Source organism: Heliangelus exortis, chromosome 6 (assembly GCF_036169615.1).
Source record: "Heliangelus exortis chromosome 6, bHelExo1.hap1, whole genome shotgun sequence".
In the NCBI taxonomy this organism is placed as follows: domain Eukaryota; kingdom Metazoa; phylum Chordata; class Aves; order Apodiformes; family Trochilidae; genus Heliangelus; species Heliangelus exortis.
The window spans coordinates 28,821,442-28,841,395 of NC_092427.1; the positions used below are offsets into that span (position 1 = coordinate 28,821,442).

The window sequence follows — 19,954 nt, forward strand, 5'->3', positions numbered from 1 at the left end:
TTTCCAAGTAAATCTGAAAAACAATTAAAGCTTGAACATTTAAAGATTATTCTTGACATTAGTGTGGCCGGAACCAGCTCATCCTTCAGCACACACAAACCTTAGTTGAAAGAGCATCTGAATTGGCACCTGATGATGCAGAATTTGCTACTGAACTTGGCTACCAAATGATTTTACAAGATAAAGTGAAAGAAGCTTTAAAATGGTACAAGACTGCTATGGCACTTGATGGAACAAGTGTTTCTGCGCTGGCTGGTAAGATCTTGTGCTTTATACTTTCTTTCGTTTTATACTGGTCTTAAGACATAGATGATGCTTTTGTGATCAAGTTTTTCTACTACTGCTACTAGGAAAATCTAGAACAGTTTTTTCCCCCTAAGAGAGGTCTTCCTTTTGAAAAAAAAAATGTTTCTCTTAAAATTAAAAACTCATGAAGTAGTGGTAGGGACAAAAATGTGGTGGTACTTTTTTTTCCTGTAGCAACTAAAAATTGGAGAACTCTCAGGCGCCACAAAAATAAAAAATTTGAGGGCAGTTGGTAGATCAAAGAGTCCATGGCTAAATAAGTGTCTAAATTAGATTGAAAAACATAATCAAGTCAAAATGTCTGATACTTTTGATTTATATGTATGTTGTTTGAAAAAATACCCCAATCAAAAGTCAAGTTTCTGCTTTGAAAATGGAGAGTAAATATGGCACGCTTGCTTCTCAGAATTTTTTTCTGTTTCTTTCTTTCTCTTTGTCTTTGCCATTTCCCTTCTAATCTGAAACTTCAAACAGTATGAAAAATTTAGGGGGTAGGTTTGCATGTGTTGTTGGGGTTGTGTGTGGTGGTTTTTAATTTCAATTTGCTGGTTTTAGTTGTTCAGAAGTCATACTTTATGATGCTTCCCACTAGTCTAGATCCAGTTGAAATTCAAAATAGTAAAACTTAAACATAATGGATGAGATCTATCCATGTGACTTTTTATAGCACTGCATATATTAATGTGTCGATTGTGTATCATCTGTCCTAGATATTTTTCCAAGATATATGTCCTAGATATATTTCCAAGTACATTAAATTTGCATTCTTTCTTCTCGTATCATCATTTTATAAAGAGCTTGAGAAAAGAAAAGGTTAATGCTGGAAAACAAAACACGTGCTTGGCTAGGAAGGTGAATCTGCAATAAATACTTTTAAATATGTTGCAGGAATTATCCGTTGTCAGCTAATAGAAGGGCAATTAGAAGATGCAGAGCATCAGTTGGAGTTTCTTAACGGAATTTTACAGTCCATTGGCAAACCTGGGGTAGGAGGCATTTTCCTTCACTAAAACACTTTCCAATGGCAATCAGAATTGTAGTCTACTAGCTACTTCATCTTCTAGGTTTCAGTCATAGTATTCTGAATGGAGTACCTTAAATCTAAATTTCAGTTTTTCTTCCTATCAGTCTAAGTTAATGTGTTGCCTAACTTTGTAACACAAGCAGAGCAAGAACGTGATTGCCTTCCTGCAGGAAGAAAACTTATTTTCTCTGAAGATGAGTTTGAAATATCAGGGAGGGGGGGATATTAATTATTTTTAGGATTTTACTCTCATAAGAATTTAGAGCTTCTTGCATAAATTAAAGGAATGCATTGATATAATAATGATCAGTGTAATTTAGAGTAAATATCTTACAGTATCTCTAAATACAAAGAAGAAATGGCTAATAATAATCATGTAGCATTAAATAAGTAACAGATTAATGTATCTGGAATGTTGGGGATGTTTTATTTATCTTTTTTTTCTGTAGGAATTATCTTTCTTGTATGCAGTCATAGCTATGAAAAAACATAAAAATCAAGAAGAAGTTATTGCCTTATTGAATAATGTTCTGGATACTCACTTCTCATCTTTATGTGGATTACCTCTTGGTGTGGAGTATTTTGAAAAACTAAACCCTGATTTCTTGCTAGAAATTGTCAAGGAATATCTTAAATTTTGCCCAGCACAGGTAAGCAGCAGTTGATCATGTCTGTCTGAAAACGGGAATTATTCTTGGGTTTAATTTTGTGATCAGTCATGAAGCAAAAAGATAGAATATTTTCCTTCTTAAAATGTGAATTTATTTGAAGTCGAGCATGTTTTAAAATATTATATCATTGCTTAATCAAAACAACTGTGAAAATATATCTTTTGTGAAATGAGCAAGTTACAGTAATGGCACCCAAGCAAACAGACTGTTTAATTCACTGTGTGTATGTGCATTTATATCTATTTTGATCAGGAAACTAACAATACAGTAAATAGACTTATCACAATATGAAACTGGGATTTTTCTCAGCTCAGTGTATCTTTTCAATATGCATATATTGTTTATTTAAGTTTTTGTGTGTTGGCAAAGTTCAGTGGAATGATTTTTAGGTTGCCTTTTCCTTTCTTGTATAGAACAGTTAGCAACTATCTAAAGTAACAGGGAAATGAACATTTCTGATAATAGGCAACTAAAATGTGGTACATTATGCTAGCAATTAACATTAAAGTAGCTATTTGGAGTTTATTGCTAGCAGTTATGAATATGTTCTGTGGTGTAGAATAAGGATAGGAAGAACAGGATCAGAGCTTTTTCCTCTCATCCTTATTGTCATTGATTCCAAGTTCACCTTTCTTGAAACATACCAGTTCATGTTACCATTGTGTTAGATGAGTTGGCATGGTAATTCAGACTGTGTTGCCAAATGTTTATGGACTGACTCTTCAGCTTAGGTCAGGTCAGATGTGTTTCATTGTCCTCAGTGTCCCTGAGGCTGTCTTCTGTTCCTGCTGATACCAAGAGGCTTTCTCCCTTAAATTTAAAATATTTTTATATTTCTTCACAATGACAATTTTCACCTTTTGAGCTGAAGAAAATAATGATGCTTTACTATTGCTCATTTGAACTTAAAGTGAACCTCAGACTTGAAATGCAAGTCAAAAACTTGTCAACTAAAGTGTTGGGTTTTGTTTATTGTTTTTCACTCCTAGGCTGCAACTTCTGGTCAGTCTCCTACACCACTTCTCAAGCACTGTGCTTCTGTTCTTGAAACTGTGGTAAAAACTGTGCCAGGTCTTCAACAAGCAGTCTTTTTAATTGCAAAAGTGAAATACTTGTCAGGTAATTGTTACATGAAGAGTTACCTGCCCACCTCTTCAGTTACTTTAGTATAAGAAGTTAATTTCACACTTTTAAATCATAATGAATATTATGATTCACTGCATTACTGCTAAAGTAAGAACAGTTGCACTGCCTTTTTTCTTGATTTCTGCGTATTTTAATTGTACAAACATGTAAATATAGTATTTGTTTATCACTTCCAAAAAAGATTACCTATTGAGTGAATTAGAGGAAAAATTCTTACCTTTGACCTTTCTGTTTTAATTTCATAGCCATTTTTAATGCTCACACTTACTGAAAAAAAAAATTGAATTGATGATGAATAATTAATGAATGCTTTATATTTAACCTCTGTATTCCATAGCAACTACTTTTTCATTTTCCCTTTTTTAACTTCCTAGGGGACATTGAAGCAGCCCATAGTAATCTACATTACTGTCTTGAAAGGAATCCTTCTTATGCAGATGCACATTTACTGATGGCCCAGGTTTATTTGGCTCAGAACAATACTAAACTATGTTCTCAATCCTTGGAGCTTTGTCTGAGCTACAATTTTGAGGTGAGTTTGACAAAAGAATGAAACCATTTTAATGAGTCAAATATCTGAATTTGCATGCTTTTATATATAGTAATTTGTAAGTTGAACATTTTATGATTCTTCCACTACAAGTTCAATATTTAAATGTTTTATATGAACGGGGTATCTGGACAGTTAGGAAATAAATGCCCATAAAGACAAAACTATTGCCTTATTACAACATACTGATATAATTTTGAAATACAAAAGAAAGGAATGATAGCTTTTTCTCAAATCCTTACATAAAAATTGAAAACTTGTTATATAAACAGAATTTGTAGTTCCATACTAACCTTCCAGCAGGTGTTAAAAGCCAACATAGAAAGATTTAAGAATGATCCAATGTTATTTCCAAACTTTGGGCACAGATGTACAATTGGTAATGAACACGTGCACAGATGCACGAGGGGATCAGGAAGGGTCTGTAGGTACCTTGTGACAATTTTAGCACCCGTAAGTTTTGAGAGAGGAGCCATCTGCTGTGTCTTCTTCCATTAACATCACATCTTTGTACACCTTTTCTGTCCATTCAGTATCAAATTTGGTAAACTAAGCACTGTATTAAACACCGTTTTGTGTCGTCATCACCAGTTTTATTTCTTGGGCCTAATTGCAGTATGGCATTTTTTATTTGTTGACATCATTGAAACTCTATGTAAGATTAACACTGAGCTGGGAAAACTCTATGCAGCACTTAGTCTGTGTCATGTTAGGTCTCTTGACAGATCTTAGCTGCAACATGAAACTACCATTTCCTTGCAGTCATGGTCCCATCTTGGTTGTGTCTTCCAAGTCATGCAAGGAAACTGAAGATTAAGTACATAGTCGGCAGATGCTGAGGTGCTTCTGACTTTTGTACACTATTAAATTTCATTGACGTCTCCTTCTCATGTGAAGTGTGTCTTAAGAAAACGGAGAAATGGCAGACAGAACTTGTGGCAAATGATTGCATACTTATTTTAATTAATAGCCTGTTGAAGTTGCATACAGCAGTGTGGAAGATGTTAAAAATCTCTTGAAATTCAGTTTGGTTTCAAATAATGCTGTAACGGATATTTTTTCCTACCAAAGTCTATTCTCATGTAATTTTTTTTTTTTAATTAAAAACTTATTTTCAAAGAATATGCAAGTTAGTAATTTATAATGTTTGTGTAAGTTATGAAACAGGAATTGGATATGTTTGGAGGAGAGGAGGAATGGAGGCCCAATGTAAAAAAAAATCTTTATTCAATGAGTTTGAATACTGTGCATAAAGTGAAATTTGGAAATTCTGTATCTCTGTATTTTTTTAGGTGAGAGAACATCCTGTTTATCACTTAATTAAGGCGCAGTCCCTGAAGAAGATGGGAGAATTATCAGAAGCTATTAAGACCTTACAAATGGCTAAGAATTTGCCTGCAATGAGAAAACCTACAGTTTCGTCAAAGACTAAAGGAAAAACAATTGAAATTGATGCAAATGATCGTGTGTCTGTCATCCTAGAGCTAGTAGAAGCTCACTGTTTGAATGGAGAACTGGTAAGATGGCAAACTTGTTAAGGTGTAATACATACCTGAAAAAAATATCCTCTCCCCAATAACAGAAGTGTCTATCTTCCTTGGTTCAGAACAGAAAACCATCACTTGCTTTACCCAGAGTGTTTACTTGGTGTAATTTCCAAGATGCTACTATCTGCCTTGACAGCTTGAAGCTTAAGTTGTGCAGAGAAAAAAAAATGCTTGCTAGTGGTAAACTTTGAGACTGCAAAAGCCCTTTTAATTTTGAGGAGAAGATGCTCATTTACTGAGAGAGCATTCTGACAGCAAAACAGGAGAATGAAAGAAAAAGAAAAGAAAAATATTTTTAGATCATGTTGTTGTCTTTGTAGCAGCATTCTTAATATCAGCTGTATCTTAATAAACAGTAGGACACTATGTACGTGTAAGAATATAGAAGCTATACAGCTGTGTAGTTGGAAGCCACCTGTGAACGTCATTCTGCTCAATTCAAGGACCTGCTAGAGCAAAGTGAGAAGGGCATTACCCAGTTGAATTTAACATCTCTTTGTATATATGCAGCACAAATATTATTTTTTCTACTAAAACATTTGATGATAGTTCATATCACATAAATTTTATTTAGAAAATCAAAGGGAAAAAAAAAGAAAATTTAAAATATATAAGAAAAAAAAAATCAATATTATGGTTTAAGTTTCTTAGTTGGTTTGTGTAATGCCCCCAGACTTTCATTTGTTTATGATGTCTTCATTTTTGGCTGCCAAACAGCAGGAAATACAGTAATTCTATTGGTTTTATTATTTGCAGCATGAAGCAGCTCTAATACTGCAAGGTGCCCTTAATGAATTTTCTGGATCTCCTGAGGAACTAAGAGTTGTGATTGCAGCTGCAGATCTGGCAGTTGCTCAAGGAGATATTGAACAAGCCTTGGCTCTGCTCCGAAATATTACACCTGAATTCCCTTACTTTGTACAAGCTAAAGAAAAAATGGCAGATATTTATCTTCAGTACAGGAAAGATAAGAAGTTATATGTTGGCTGCTATAGGTAAAAATCTGGGGTGTATACGTGTTTTTCTAGATGTTTAATGATAGCATGTTCTCATTTTTTACCCTTCCATTACATTAAGTCAGAAATATCTAGTGATATAATGAATTCATTAGACTTAGTGTTGTAATATTTAAAACAGTAATCAGAAGTCCTATTTTGGAAACATATCTCAAATTATTTTTTTTTTTTTATTTTCAGAAATAAAAAAAATTAAAATCTGCTGAGGGTAAAAATTGGTGTGCCCTATTTGTTGTTTAGATAACAGTATCACATATTAAATATTGAGCAAGGTTCTTTCTTCTTTTCCCAGAGACCTAGTAGAAAAACTGCCAAGTGCTCATACCTCTCTTCTTCTAGGGGATGCCTACATGAATATTCAAGAGGTAAGTGCTTGCTTAGAGATGAATAGAATGATTGAGCCATTTGTAGACTTTGGCAAGTTGAGACAATCTAGCATGCTGATGCTTATTGATTAGTAGTTGGCAAACAAAAGTGCTTTAGAATATAAAAAACCTGTAATTACCTGCTGCAGGTAAGTTCAAAGAAAAAGCTGTTGAAAATGGATTTTTTCTAGTAACTGAATGGAGGAGACTCAGGGCAAGAATTTTATCTAGACAGCTCTTGACATATTAAGACTAACACAGGTCTAAAGTGAGAGCTAAATTAAACTCAGAATGAAATTGGAGATGTTTAGAAATGTTCTGAAGCTTAGAATAACTAAGTAACTTAGTTCTTATATTGAAAGTTGTATTTAAAAATTTTAAATTATGGACTTCCTATACATTTTACACATCCTTTGCTTTGTTAACTGGTAATGTTAATCAGTATTTGGAGAAAAATATAGTCAAGTGAGCACAGGAGTTTAAGGGGTATACGTTTAAATTCATATTTTGAAATACTAGTTTGGGTTAGGGCCTGCAAAACTAGTACTTTAGATTACTAGTTTGGGGATCTATAGGTGATTAAAGGTTGTTTATTTATTAATGTCTGTGCATATTTTTCTCATTAATGAAGAATTATAAAGCAAAATGGAATTTGTTTAGATTTGCTATAACATGGCTAGAGGTTTGCATGACTTTGGTAACAAGCAAAAAGAGTAGTAGAGAAATTTCAGTGTAATAAGAATCAGGTTAATTCAAACTCTTTTTTTTTGCCAAGTTCTCTCCATATTTTCTTTTATCACAGAAATGTAAAATTACATGGGCTTCACACTTCCTGCTGTTTCCTAGTCACTGTTCTTCTCTCAGAAGTATTGTAGTAGCATGCAGCAGTCAGTCCTGGAGATGTTGCCACATTTTGTTTTCTTCATAAATTTTTTTATTTTAATCCTTCTGTGTTTTTCTCTTGTACTGTTGAAGCCTGGTGAAGCCATAGAAGTCTATGAGGAGGCCTTGAAGAAAAATCCAAAAGATCCAGCTTTATCAAGAAGAATTGGAAAAGCCCTAACCAAAATGCACAGCTATTCAAAGGTATTCTGCAAGAACTGTATCAGGCTAATTAAGTACCTTGTCCATTATTGTCAACATGTAGGCTTTGTGTGATTTTGTCTTCAGGCTGGGTAGAGGAAGCATTTCACTTGAAAGCAGTAAGCAGACCTTTTATCCTTAAAGTAAGTATGTAGATACCCTTCAAAATATCTGGTCAGTCAGGCTCCGTGGCCCTTGTATAGGACAGGGAAGAGAAGACAGTATCTGGGGGTAGCCAGAGAAGGAGGTAAGCAGGGCTGTAATGCTGGGGGAATGGTGTGATTGTCATGCTTCCATACAGGAATCTTCAGCTTGGGTCTTTTTATGTCTTCTTTACATCTCATTTGGCCTTTTAATACAATGTTCTTAAATAGTCTCCATGTTGCCAAAAGGACTTACATGTTTTGTGCTTAGAGAATTCTTTTGCGTATATGCTGTGAAAGAAGCTGTGATTTTTCCTAATTTTTTTTTTTTTTTTTTTTGAGGAAGCCAACACCTTCCCAAGCTGGCATGTACATTCTGCGCAAGTTACTTTACATGGATTGATAGACAAGTTTAAATTGCAGAGGAATTAGTGCCAACTCCTTGAGTTCCAGTATTGACTCTTTTTTTCTAGTAACTTCTATTGAAATAAGAGTAAATGGTTACAGAAAGTGGCTAGGAGACAAAATAAGAGAAAATGGCTTTGTGCTTTGTTTCAGTACCACTTCTGTGAATACTTAGCACAGCCTTCCTCTGTACTCATGGAAGTTGTTTCAAATAATGGTCTATCTCTCTTGGACCTGGAAGAAGTTAGGGGGAAGGCCCCAAAGGTGATAAAGGGCTGAAGCTTCCCTTTGAGGACAGACTGAAAGAGTTGGTGTGGTTCAGCCTGGAGAAGAGAAGGCTCCAGGAAGACCTTATAGCACCCTTCCAGTACTTAAAGGGGGCCAATAGGAAAGATGTGTAGGGACTTTTTATCAGGGAATATGGTGATAAGACAAGAGGTAATGCTTTTAAACTGGAATAGGGTAGATATATGTGAGATATTAGAAAGAATTTCCTATATGTGAAGGTGGTGAGACACTGGAATAGGTTGCCTAGGGAAGTTGTTGATGCCCCCTCCCTGGAAGTGTTCAAGGCCAGGCTGGATGGGCAGCAGGTCTAGTGGGAAGTGTCCCTGCCTCACGGCACAGGGGTTGGAACTAGATGATCTTTGAGGTCCCACCCAACCCAAACCATTCTAGGTTTCTATGAAATGTATTTTCTGCCTTGGGTTCAGGACAGGACTATTAGCTCCCATCGCTGTTTCTTGTCAGGTTTAAGACTGATTGAATGTTCCAGTCTGAGTTTGTGAATTACCATCTTAGGTAAGCAATACTGCACAGTCTCTTTCAAGCAATCTAATAATATGCTGACATCTTATCTGTTCAACATTGCATATTTATTACCATTGTGTCAGGAGATTGCCTAAGGGGAGACATGGTGTTAGCTCCATGCAGTAAACCCGAAGGTTCTTCCATCTTCTGGGTATGTCTATTTTATAGATTCCTTTTTTTTTTTTTCTTCAGGGAGATAATTTATGACCAAGCAAGTTACTAAGCAGTGACTAAACAATGACAGGGGAGGTCTGTTGCATAGAAATCCCTCTATAGAATTTTTTTCTTATTACATTGAATGCAGAACATCCAGTGTATTGTTCCAGGGAATATACAGGTTTTATATTTGTGACCTATCACCTGGCTCTTGCATGTATGTGATGGGACTTGTCAATTGCAGTTGCACTGTGTTCAGTTTGGATAGAAGGAAACCTTAAACTTCAAAACACTAAACAGTCTTTTTATCTTGAAAGTAAGTTTGTAGATCCCCTTAAAAGTTCTGGCCAAATTGACAATTACACATTGGTGGATACAAATGTGCAGAATTGTGGTTTTCATAACTTGTAGTTCATGTGATTCTTTTTTTCTTCTTTTTTTTTTTTTTTCCCTTTTGGTCTGCACTCAAAACCACATTTAATGACTTCTCTGACCTAGTCTTGCTACATCTCTTATCCTTAGCGTTAGCTGGGAGGGCAGGAATGCAGGCTTTATCTTCTTGTAGGAAAAACAGAGGAAAATGTTTGGGGAAACTTTTGGAAGCTACTGGAATGTGTGTCCAAATTGTATTTTGTATTTGCAGAGTTTGAATTTTCACTTGTTTCTGTTCATGTCAGTGTTATGGACTTGAAGCAGCTTATGGACTTGAATTTTTTTACTTTGAAGTGCCAGTTATCCTTAGGATACATAAGCCTAAATAGGTAACCTGCTGGATAGCTGCATTATTATGCATGCTTAACCATGTTATATTTTAAAACTTAAAAGGTGAATAAAATATTTCAAATTCACTTTGGAAATGTAACTTTTCAACAAAATAACAGTTCATATTTTTCCCTTATTTAGAGAAGTAAAATAAAAAATAACAACTTGGAGTAGTCTTGAAATAATAGAAGTGGGTTTTGGTTTTTTTTTCAAATTTATGGAATAATAGTTTATTGATCCAGAACATTGCTTTTTTTTCTTGGGTAAATATTTCACTTTTTTAAGTGATATGATTACCCTTTCCGATGTTTAAAAAATGCAGAGAAATTTATGCTATTAGCTCATGCTTATGTGGTATTTTTACACTTTTTTTCTTTTTTTTTGGGCTTTGCAGGTAGAATTTGGGAAAATACTTGTCCTTTACATACAGTAAAACAGGACTTGTAAAATTCCAGTCAGACTGGAGTTATAAACTTTAGCAGCTAATGAAAAAGCAGTTTAATTGGCAGTGATTCTGTCAAGGAAAGAACATGACAATGTGGTTAGGCTGTGTAAATGCATGTTTATCAAAATGTCTCCAGCTATTAATTTATCTTTAATTTGGCATTATATTTTTAGAAGCCTGCAACTAAGTATTCTCTTTTTAATACAGTATTTAATAGAAACTACTTGGTTACAAAAGAAGTTAATGAAGCAAAGAAAACTCTAAGCAGTATGTCATTAAATACCAAAGTAGAAAGGTGGTTGTGTTTAAGATTTTTCTTTAAGTAATGTTCAGATGTCTTGTATCTTCCTTTTAGGCAATCAGTTACTACGAGACTGCACTGAGAAGCAGTCAACAGAATTTCCTTTGCTATGATTTGGCTGAGCTTTTAATGAAACTGAGGCATTATGAAAAAGCAGAAAATGTACTTCAGCAAGCTTTACGTCATGAGCCTGGTAGGAATGCTATTAATACACAGCAAAACAGAGTTTCTACTGTTGTTTGTCCTTTTTATATGAAAGAAATATATTAAGAAATAAACAAGTTCCATGTAAACTTTTTTAGAACTGTAAACCACAGGCAACTATTAAATGAGAAATGCACTCAGAAACAAACTTCAATTACATTTAAACGTGCTTTTGCCAGGACTTTTAAATTTTTAACATAGATGATAGATGTCGTCAGTAAATACAATGACAGAGCTTCACACATGCAAGTTTCTTACTCTTCTGTGCTAACCAGTGTTCTGAGTTGATCAAATATGGATGAATCATTGCTGATGTTAGGAAGATTGTTTAGGTGGTAAATACTAATCAGTTTCCTTCAGAGCAAAGACATTGAACTGGCTGAAGATGTCTCTTTGGACCCTCTTTCACATATTCAGAATAAGCATTTACAAAGCTCTTGGGTTGTTTGGGGGTTTTTTCCTACTTTTTGTTAAAAGACAATTAAGTTTCAATGTTTTAGTGTAAGATACTGATCTCTCTACACTTAAGTTAAACTTTTTTCAGTGGTTTACTTATATTTGTTAACTTTTATGGCTATCTGAATACAGAGACAGTTACTATCGAGTCCTTATTACAAGTCCCTTCAGTAAGTTTTTCTTATGTGACTGTTTTACTGGTCTTTCACACTGTGCAGGGGAGTGTTTGTTTTCTGCTTGTTTATTTCTTACTGAAAAAACCCTCTGATTTAATGTTAAATTCCCATGTTAAGTAAGCTTTTGAAGATCTGGCTAGATTAATAATCATGGTTAATAATCATTAATCATGGCTGGCTAATAATAATTTTGAGTATATACTGAAATATTTAGTTAAAGTAATTATTTGTATTCGTGTCTGTTCCAGAGTCTAGCAAAAGAAAGATAGTTGGAGTTTGACTAGAAATTTCATCAAACAACCTGAAGCATTTTGAGTGTACAGCAGCATTCTTGAATCAATTTGAACGTTTGTCATTGACTTTGAGAAGGATTTAGACAAAAAATGTCAGGAGTGGCTGTATTTCCTGTCCTCTTAAATTAAAAACTTTCTTCTCATTTATAAGAATGCAAATAAATTAGTCAGTCAGGTTTTTTATTATTCTTTTTGCATTGTTTAATATGTTTGGTCTTAATTCTCACTTAGTAGATTGTAATACTTACTAACAACATACAGTGTCAAATCATAATCCCAAATACATAAAATGGAGCTGTGAAATTAGCTTAGGCTTTTGCCTGGACTATGTGGAGAGCTTTATCTTTCTTTGACTACCAGCTTCTGTTCTTACAAGAATCGTGTTTATTCAATGTAATTCTTACAGTTAATGAATTGTCTTCTCTGATGGAAGATGGAAGTTACCAGGTACTTCTGGCAAAAATTTACAGCAAAATGGGGAAGATTGATGAAGCCATTGTTTCATTACAACAGGTAATGAAAACAAAAAACCCTATGAAAGCTTTCAATGTCTTCTCTTTTATCCTCTTTTATCCCAGATTTTAACCGTAATATTTTTGTGAATGCGGAAAATGCATACATAGTAGGGATAAAGCACTGGTGCAAATGCTAAAGAATGTAAGTGCTTAGAAATTCTAAGCTTTTGTGAGTGGTGGTAACTGAATTTTGCATCAGAATGCAAGCTTTTGATGGAAACTTGCATCCATACCATGTCTGTATTTGTGTGTGGAATTAAGTTTTAGCAGAGCAATTGAAAACAAAATTGGCTGTGGGGAACACCACTCATAAAACAATCTGGAGCAGCTTTCAATGTGTACCAGTCATTTTGTTGTACTATTGGTTATTTGAAATACCAGTCTCATCTGTTCATTCTGGAGTTGAAATTTTATCACTCAGACTGAGGCTTGAAAGAGCAAACTTGGAAGGATAGGGTAATCCACTTAGAAGATTCTTTCTCAGCACAAAGGTATTGAGCAAGAGGTTGCATCAGTGTGCTCTGTTCCAATAAAGCCCACTCCTGGAACAGAAAAGGAAGCCTTGGTAGCATTTTCTGACCAGCAAGAAAAGTAAATAATGTAGATTGGTTTCTGTGCTTAATGAAGGAGATAAGTACACACACCATCTAGGTTTTAGCCTTTGAGGTAAAACCTCAAAAAAATTAGCCTAATTTTATGAAAAAGGCATGTAACATTTCTAGTGAACATTTTGATGTAGGAAGGAAGCTTAGAGACTGAGGAAGTTCTTAATGGAAACTCATGGAGGTGATAATAACATTTTTAAAAGCAAAATTCTAGGGCTTGTGTGCGAAAGCACTGCTTTTCTCTGTAATAGTGAGGCTTTGTTCAGTGATGCCCTACACCAGCATTTTTTATTATTACAACTCAGCTAGTAATTATAATTTGGCACATAACAATTTTAATTGGGAAAGAGGTTTGTTGTAAATAATGCAAGGCACAGAAATATGCTGGAAATTTAAACCAACAAAAATGTCATCTTTATTCAAATTACTATATTTGACCTAAATATTCTTTAGATGGAGTATTAAATAAATTTGTTCATACCAGTTTTTTCTTCCAATACACCAATAAACTGGATGCCTCCCTGGCTTTTTGCTTAAATGTCCTGTCCCTTATGTTTCACAAAATACTGTATGTATTGATATCTCAAAATTATATTCTATGAAGTGTAGGTTGGAATCATCAAATCATAGAATGGATAGAGTTGGAAGGGACCTTAAAGTCCATCTAGTTCCAACCCTCCTGCATGGGCAGGGACACCTTCCAGTAGACCAGGTGTCTCAAGGCCCCATCCAGCCTGGCCTTAAACATTTCCAGGGAGGGGGCAGCCACAACTTCCTTGGGCAACCTGTTCCAGTGCCTCACTACGGAAGTTGTGGTGATTATGCATTATTTTATTGGCATTCGGTTGTCATATGGAGTATTGTAGAAAAAGTGTATTGGGATTCCATCTTCTTGAAAGTGTTATACACTTGCTTGCTTTTAAGCATGTTTTTAATGTGAATTTTGAGCAAGCAAGGCAGTTTGAGACAGATTGTTGAGGGAGAGACATTGGATTTGTTTGGATTGATTTTTTTTAAATTTTGTTGTAGGAGAGATATTTGCCTGCTTTTATTATCTTCATCCAAAAATACATAGTGTGCTTAAAGAACCTTTTAAAATTTAATTATGTTATTCTGAAGTACATAAAATTAATGCCTTTGAATATTTGTGGTTGTTCTCTCCTCACATTAGGCTCGGGAATTACAAGCCAGAGTGCTTAAACGTGCTCAAATAGAACAGCCAGATGCAGTTCCTGCACAGAAACAGTTAGCAGCTGAAATTTGTACTGAAATTGCAAAACATTCTACATCCCAGCGAAACTATGAAAAAGCAATTAAATTTTACAAAGAGGCTCTTGTTCACTGTGACACCAATAAGAAGGTCAGTTCCCCCTCTAACTATTTTTCTTTGGTTTTCTATTCAATTTGATATCTAGCAATATATTTTTCGAATATCCACAGTGTAATTTATTTGCAGCTATTTCTGCTCTACGATATACAAAGAGCTTTGAATTTGCTTCCCTTAATTGCTTGTCATAGTAGAATACTTGTGTACTGCTAATTTTTGTCTCTTGATTCAAGTCTCTTGTCTTGATTCAAGCTTCTCTTGTAACCTCCTGATTCAAGTGGTGGTTTGCACTCACTCTGGGTTTTCCATTGGATCATACAGTGAGCCTGCTGGGGGCTGTATTGCCAGCTGAGGATGTGTAAGGCACAGCTTGGTAACAGTGCAAATGGAAATGGAAATAATCTTGCTTGTTGCCTGTCCTCTGGAATGAAGCTTCAGTGACTGCAGTCAGTTCAGACAATTTTTGTGTCTGTTGTATCTGTTTTAGCAGTTTCAGGGTTTTATCTAAACTTGGTAGTATTCTGATTTTAGCCATAAGATGTTGATGTTGTTGAGCAGTGACTATTGCACTGCTTCTCTCTTCCCTGCGCTGTCTCTTTCCCACACGTCTGCCAAGTGATAAATGCTGGTGGGTTTGTGGTTATTTTTCTACCCTTTTTCCTCTTGCTTTCATAGCCCTGTGTTTTGGAGATAAGCAGTGGAGATGTAAAAGGCTGAGAAATTTATGCTAAGAACTAAAATTTAGTGCCAACTTTAGTGGATTTTTTTAGATTAAAAATAAATACAATTTTTGTCAAATTTCCCCAGTTTCTAGTATGTGTTTTTTATACTTAGCTGTATGTGAAGACTTTTCATTTTGCTGCTTCTTATTGCACAGTTGTCAGATTCAGCAACTGCTAAATTATCAGCTTATCACCTGGCTTCAGTACTTGAAATTGTGTGTTGTGTTTTCAAGAACCTTCCTAAAATGATAGTTTCAGCATCTTTGAGACAGATTTACCTGAAGGCGTCTTGTAAGAATGATAAAGGAGAAGAAAAATAAATTGGGAGAGGAATAAAAACATCCTTTGGATGTTCAAAGGAAGGTGACTTCCCCATTCTACCATAAAGAGTGAGAAGACTGCCTGTTAATAGTACAGGTACAGCTATGGTTTTTGTGGCATGCCATCCCAATAATTCAGTATGAATTTTTTATTTATTTATTTTTTACACCAGTACTGAAATACAGCATGGTGTTTCCTTTCCGTTCTTGTTAAAATCATAATGCTCAGAGATTCCCATTGTCACAAGACATGCTGTTCACTGACGTTTGTACTGAATATCTCTGTTAGATGCATTTACTGGAGATTTTTAATTTTATCCTACTCACCAGCAGCACAGAATACAATGACAACTTACAAAATCTAAGACTGGAGTTCTGATTAAGTTCTTGTTCCCTGTTTAAAGTACTGAAAGTAAAATGCTTTTAGTTATCCACAGCGAGTATAAATGGGTCCTCTCAGTCTCTTTCTGTAGTTTCAGTAGATTTAAACATGTTTTCTTCCCTTCAAGATGAAGGGAAGGACATGGGTAGTACAAGGTTTAAATTCAATACTTTTAGATTACAATATTTATATAGGTGTAAAATGCACACTTATTTGTTGACATCTTCACAGAGTTTGCTGTCATTAAAATTATAATATGTAAGTATTGGAAATTCCTTAGAAGCTCTCTGTATTGGGTTTCATCAGAACAAAATCTCCTTTATTCTAGCTAAAGTAACCCAAACCAGATTTGAAATGTTGCATTAAACAAATTATTCAGCTAAATATAAAGAGACTGTCATAAGAGTGTTGTGTTGTGTTTTGTTGTTAGGTTTTATATAGCTAAATCTGGTCGATAATACCCTGCATGGTTTCTCTGACCAGGTAAGAGGCAACATTTCCAGATGTGGACCTGAAATGGGTCACAGACTGCATCAAGCACAGGATTTTATATTATCATTTGGTTTTGGGTCTGGAGTTGAAAACTTCCATTTTTGGAAATGCTGACTATTTTCAGCCCCTAGAATCTACTCTAGAAGTCCAGTTTTACCAGCATTATTCTACCGTTATTCTCTGGCTTTCCTGAGGCTGGAAGTGTTCCTTGACAAGGAGGCTGCTTTCTGGTCTTCCACTGCACTATGCACATGAAAACAGTGGCTTAAAGAAAGTTTTCATAATTAAGATTCTTACATGCATTATATATCTGTATGTTTTTAATGCTTACCCACCTGCCTTTCTGTTTCAGAACTATATGGTATATATTTGAATCTGTAAATAACAGCAAGTAGGAAGATAGCAGTTCTTAAATATTATGCAAGTAGCTTTTGTAGTCTAAAGAGGATTCTTAAATCACTTTTTAAATTCAGAAGTGTCTTTCATAAGTGTAACCAGAAAGAGAATTGTGATGCAATTATTAGTGCCTAATTTTTGAAAAAAAAATCAGAGCACCATGTAAAATTAAGCAAGGGTAACACTGCTTACAGATTTTCTGTGACTAATTTTTATTTCTAGTTGGTTTAACTCTCATTTCTTCAATGTGAATACAGTTAAATCTGCTGTAACTTTTGCATTTATAAGTTTTGTGTCACATTTTATTCAGAAGAGTCTATGGTGGGACTTCAGCGTCCCCTTATTTTGTGATTGCTTCTGAGAAATGGACCAACACACAGTCTTAATGTGGTAGGCTTGGAAATGCAAATAAGAAAACTCTTTCTGCTATAATACTCCAAAACTAATCGGTGAATGCTAATGAGGTATTTGCTTCTGTCAATGAATCTAAAACTACTTGCATTTTTTTTTTCCAAGAAAATTATCCTTAGCAAAATACTGACATCTTCAGAGCATACTATCTGAGCAGCTCTGTTTTTATTGTACCTCCAGAATATCCCTCTGAAAATAGAAGTTTTATGTATTTTTTAATTACATATAGTTAAATATTTTAATATACAGGCAATGTTGGAACTCGCACGTTTGTATCTTGCACAAGATGATACGGATGCTTGTCAACATCAGTGCTCCTTACTACTGAAGAATGACCAAGATAATGAAGCAGCAACGATGGTATGTGCTGTTAGACTTATCCCATATGAGAGGATTTAAAGCTTGTATGTCTGCAATGTTATGGATCCATAAACTGCTATTTTTTATAAAGCCTGCAGCTTCTGATTTCAAAAACCCATGAAAAATACATTTGAATGAAATGTGGGGTTTTTCTGTTTATGCTGGCTAATGATTCAATATGAAGTTTCTATCAGTCATAGCCTTCATTTTATCTCCATGCAAAAATGTGTCTTTAAAAATAGTGGTAGACGGAAGTAGGAGCTGTAAGATTGACTAAATCATGGTTTAATGCATGTTCTAATAACAGTTGACTAATGTCAAAGGAAGAAGTTATTTTTCCTGCACAATAATATTAAAGCAAGTCTCTAAAAAAGCTTCCAGAAGAAAAGAAGTGTGGTTTTACAGTTGGTTTTACATCCTTATACAATCATAGTTAATCAAATTCCTACTTAAACCTTTTTAATTACAGCTGCAAATTCTCTGTACAGAGTTTGTATACTCCTTGGCTTAAAAGTGCTCAATAGACTAAGCAGATTTTGCTTCAACACAGGAGCAAATATTATTTATTTATTTATTATTTTTATTTGATTTATTTTTATTAATTTATTTTCTCACAGCAGTCTAACAACTGGAATTTATTCTAGTATGGTGCAGGAACAGGGGAAATAGCACTCTTAATGTATGTTATGTTAAATCTACTCTCTATTATCTATTTCTTAGTGGACAGAAACAGAAATTAAATAATTTGTGTTACTCCCTCTGCTGGAGTGGGCTATCATCTTTCTTTTTCCCTAGCTTTAAACTAACTACTTTTGTGTGTGCTTCATCTGCACTTGTGGGGAAATAAAATTAGGAGTAAAACTATAGAAGGAAAACCAGATGTATTTGGGAGATATATCAATGTTTAGTTCACTTTTAATTTCTACCTTAAGTGAAAAATTGAGGTAGGAGTCTGTACCTGCTTGTTATTATCCTGTGTATCTGTATTTAGAGTATTTGCATGACTAATGAAAAACCCAACTGAGTTTACTTCTTGCACAGTGGCTAAAGCACTCCAAGGCTAAATTTTCAGCTCCTCACTTTGCAGAACTAGATTTCATTATAAAACTATAATTTATAACATTTGATTTGTCTTCTCTAAATTGGTCAATATCTTAGATGATGGCTGATCTTATGTTCAGGAAGCAAGATTATGAACAAGCTGTCTTTCATTGCCAGCAGCTCCTAGAACGCAAGCCAGGTAAATATTTAGCTCTGATGTTTTTCCTGCTCCCTGATATGTAGTTGTAATGAGGTAGGGGAGTAAATATCTAAAATATACTTTTTATGATTAAAAATAAATATGCAATTTATAATGGAATCAATACTAAAACCAAAGACCATTACTGCATATAAAAATATAAAATGATTGCAGGAGAAGATGTGATTATTATTCCTTGTAGATGCAGTAATTTACTTAGCTGCAATGCAATATGCATTGTTTACCTCAAACCAAACATAACTAGGGTTTTACTTGCAGCTGTAAAGCTTTTCCTCATGTTGAAGATATTTAGCACATGAACACAAAGCTAGCATTTTATTTCAAGATTAATATAGGAAACTTTTCTCAGAGAGGAATAAGTTTATTTTAGCAATTTGGAAATTACAACCAGAGAGAAAGCTAGTAAAATCTATTGAAATAGTACTTTAATGGATGTAAAACTTTACACTAGACTAGACTGTGAAAAAAGATGTGACTACAGCAAAAGTTGTTATTTGAATTTCTTTTGAAAATGAAGTGCAATTATACTTACTTCTATGCAGGTTTTTATAAGTATTAAGTATTGCAGGTATCATTTGGTGTCTTTATTCTTGTATCTCTGTTTACTATGTAATATGCACTATGTATTACAAATACACCAGTTTTGTATGTGAAAAAACAAGGCAGGCTCTTATTTCATGAGATATTGATAAAGCAAATAACTAGAATTACATTGTCCTAATTATTTGTACATCTAGATAACTATGCAACCCTCTCACGATTAATTGATCTTTTGAGAAGAGCGGGGAAACTGGAAGAAGTCCCAAGATTTCTTTTAATGGCTGAAAAACATTCTTCCAGAACAAAGCTTGAACCAGGATTTCACTACTGCAAAGGACTCTATCTCTGGTATTTGCAATTATTATTAAGATAAGGTTTATTTGATCATGTAGTACATATTTAAATTAATTTTCATGCATTATTATTCAGAGGTGCAACATATAGTGTGATAAGTAATATAGGACTACTTTCCTAACTACTTAGGTGCTAGGATTTAAGGAAAGGTCTCCTTTTCTCTTCTGAAATATTTTCCAAGTTCCTCTATAAAATTAAGTTATTTTATCTGTCTTGCATACATCTTTCATATTTCCTGCTTGTTAAAAGGGATATTCTTGCTGACTTAGTAATATAATACTTTCAAATTTTGAAATTTATCAGACTGTTTTTAGTCTGCACAAACAAGTTCCTTGCAATAGTATGTGTGTTCTTCAAACTTTGCATTATCTGTGTGTGCAAGTGTGTCATCTGTTTTTAAATACTTGGTT

General features: G+C 34.3%; 1 protein-coding gene across 3 annotated transcripts in view; it reads left to right on the top strand.

The window, feature by feature from the left end:
• TTC21B (tetratricopeptide repeat domain 21B) overlaps window positions 1-19,954 on the top strand; it is a 38,019-nt gene that overhangs the window by 10,917 nt on the left and 7,148 nt on the right. For all 3 annotated transcript variants that reach the window (XM_071747468.1, XM_071747466.1, XM_071747467.1), the window contains 15 exons: window positions 63-255; window positions 1,195-1,292; window positions 1,780-1,980; window positions 2,991-3,120; window positions 3,522-3,679; window positions 4,990-5,214; window positions 6,001-6,239; window positions 6,553-6,625; window positions 7,601-7,711; window positions 10,785-10,923; window positions 12,266-12,372; window positions 14,151-14,339; window positions 17,279-17,389; window positions 18,548-18,629; window positions 19,388-19,538. In XM_071747468.1, coding sequence (XP_071603569.1) covers window positions 63-255; window positions 1,195-1,292; window positions 1,780-1,980; window positions 2,991-3,120; window positions 3,522-3,679; window positions 4,990-5,214; window positions 6,001-6,239; window positions 6,553-6,625; window positions 7,601-7,711; window positions 10,785-10,923; window positions 12,266-12,372; window positions 14,151-14,339; window positions 17,279-17,389; window positions 18,548-18,629; window positions 19,388-19,538 — 2,207 coding nt within the window. The remainder of the gene's footprint in view (window positions 1-62; window positions 256-1,194; window positions 1,293-1,779; window positions 1,981-2,990; window positions 3,121-3,521; window positions 3,680-4,989; window positions 5,215-6,000; window positions 6,240-6,552; window positions 6,626-7,600; window positions 7,712-10,784; window positions 10,924-12,265; window positions 12,373-14,150; window positions 14,340-17,278; window positions 17,390-18,547; window positions 18,630-19,387; window positions 19,539-19,954) is intronic.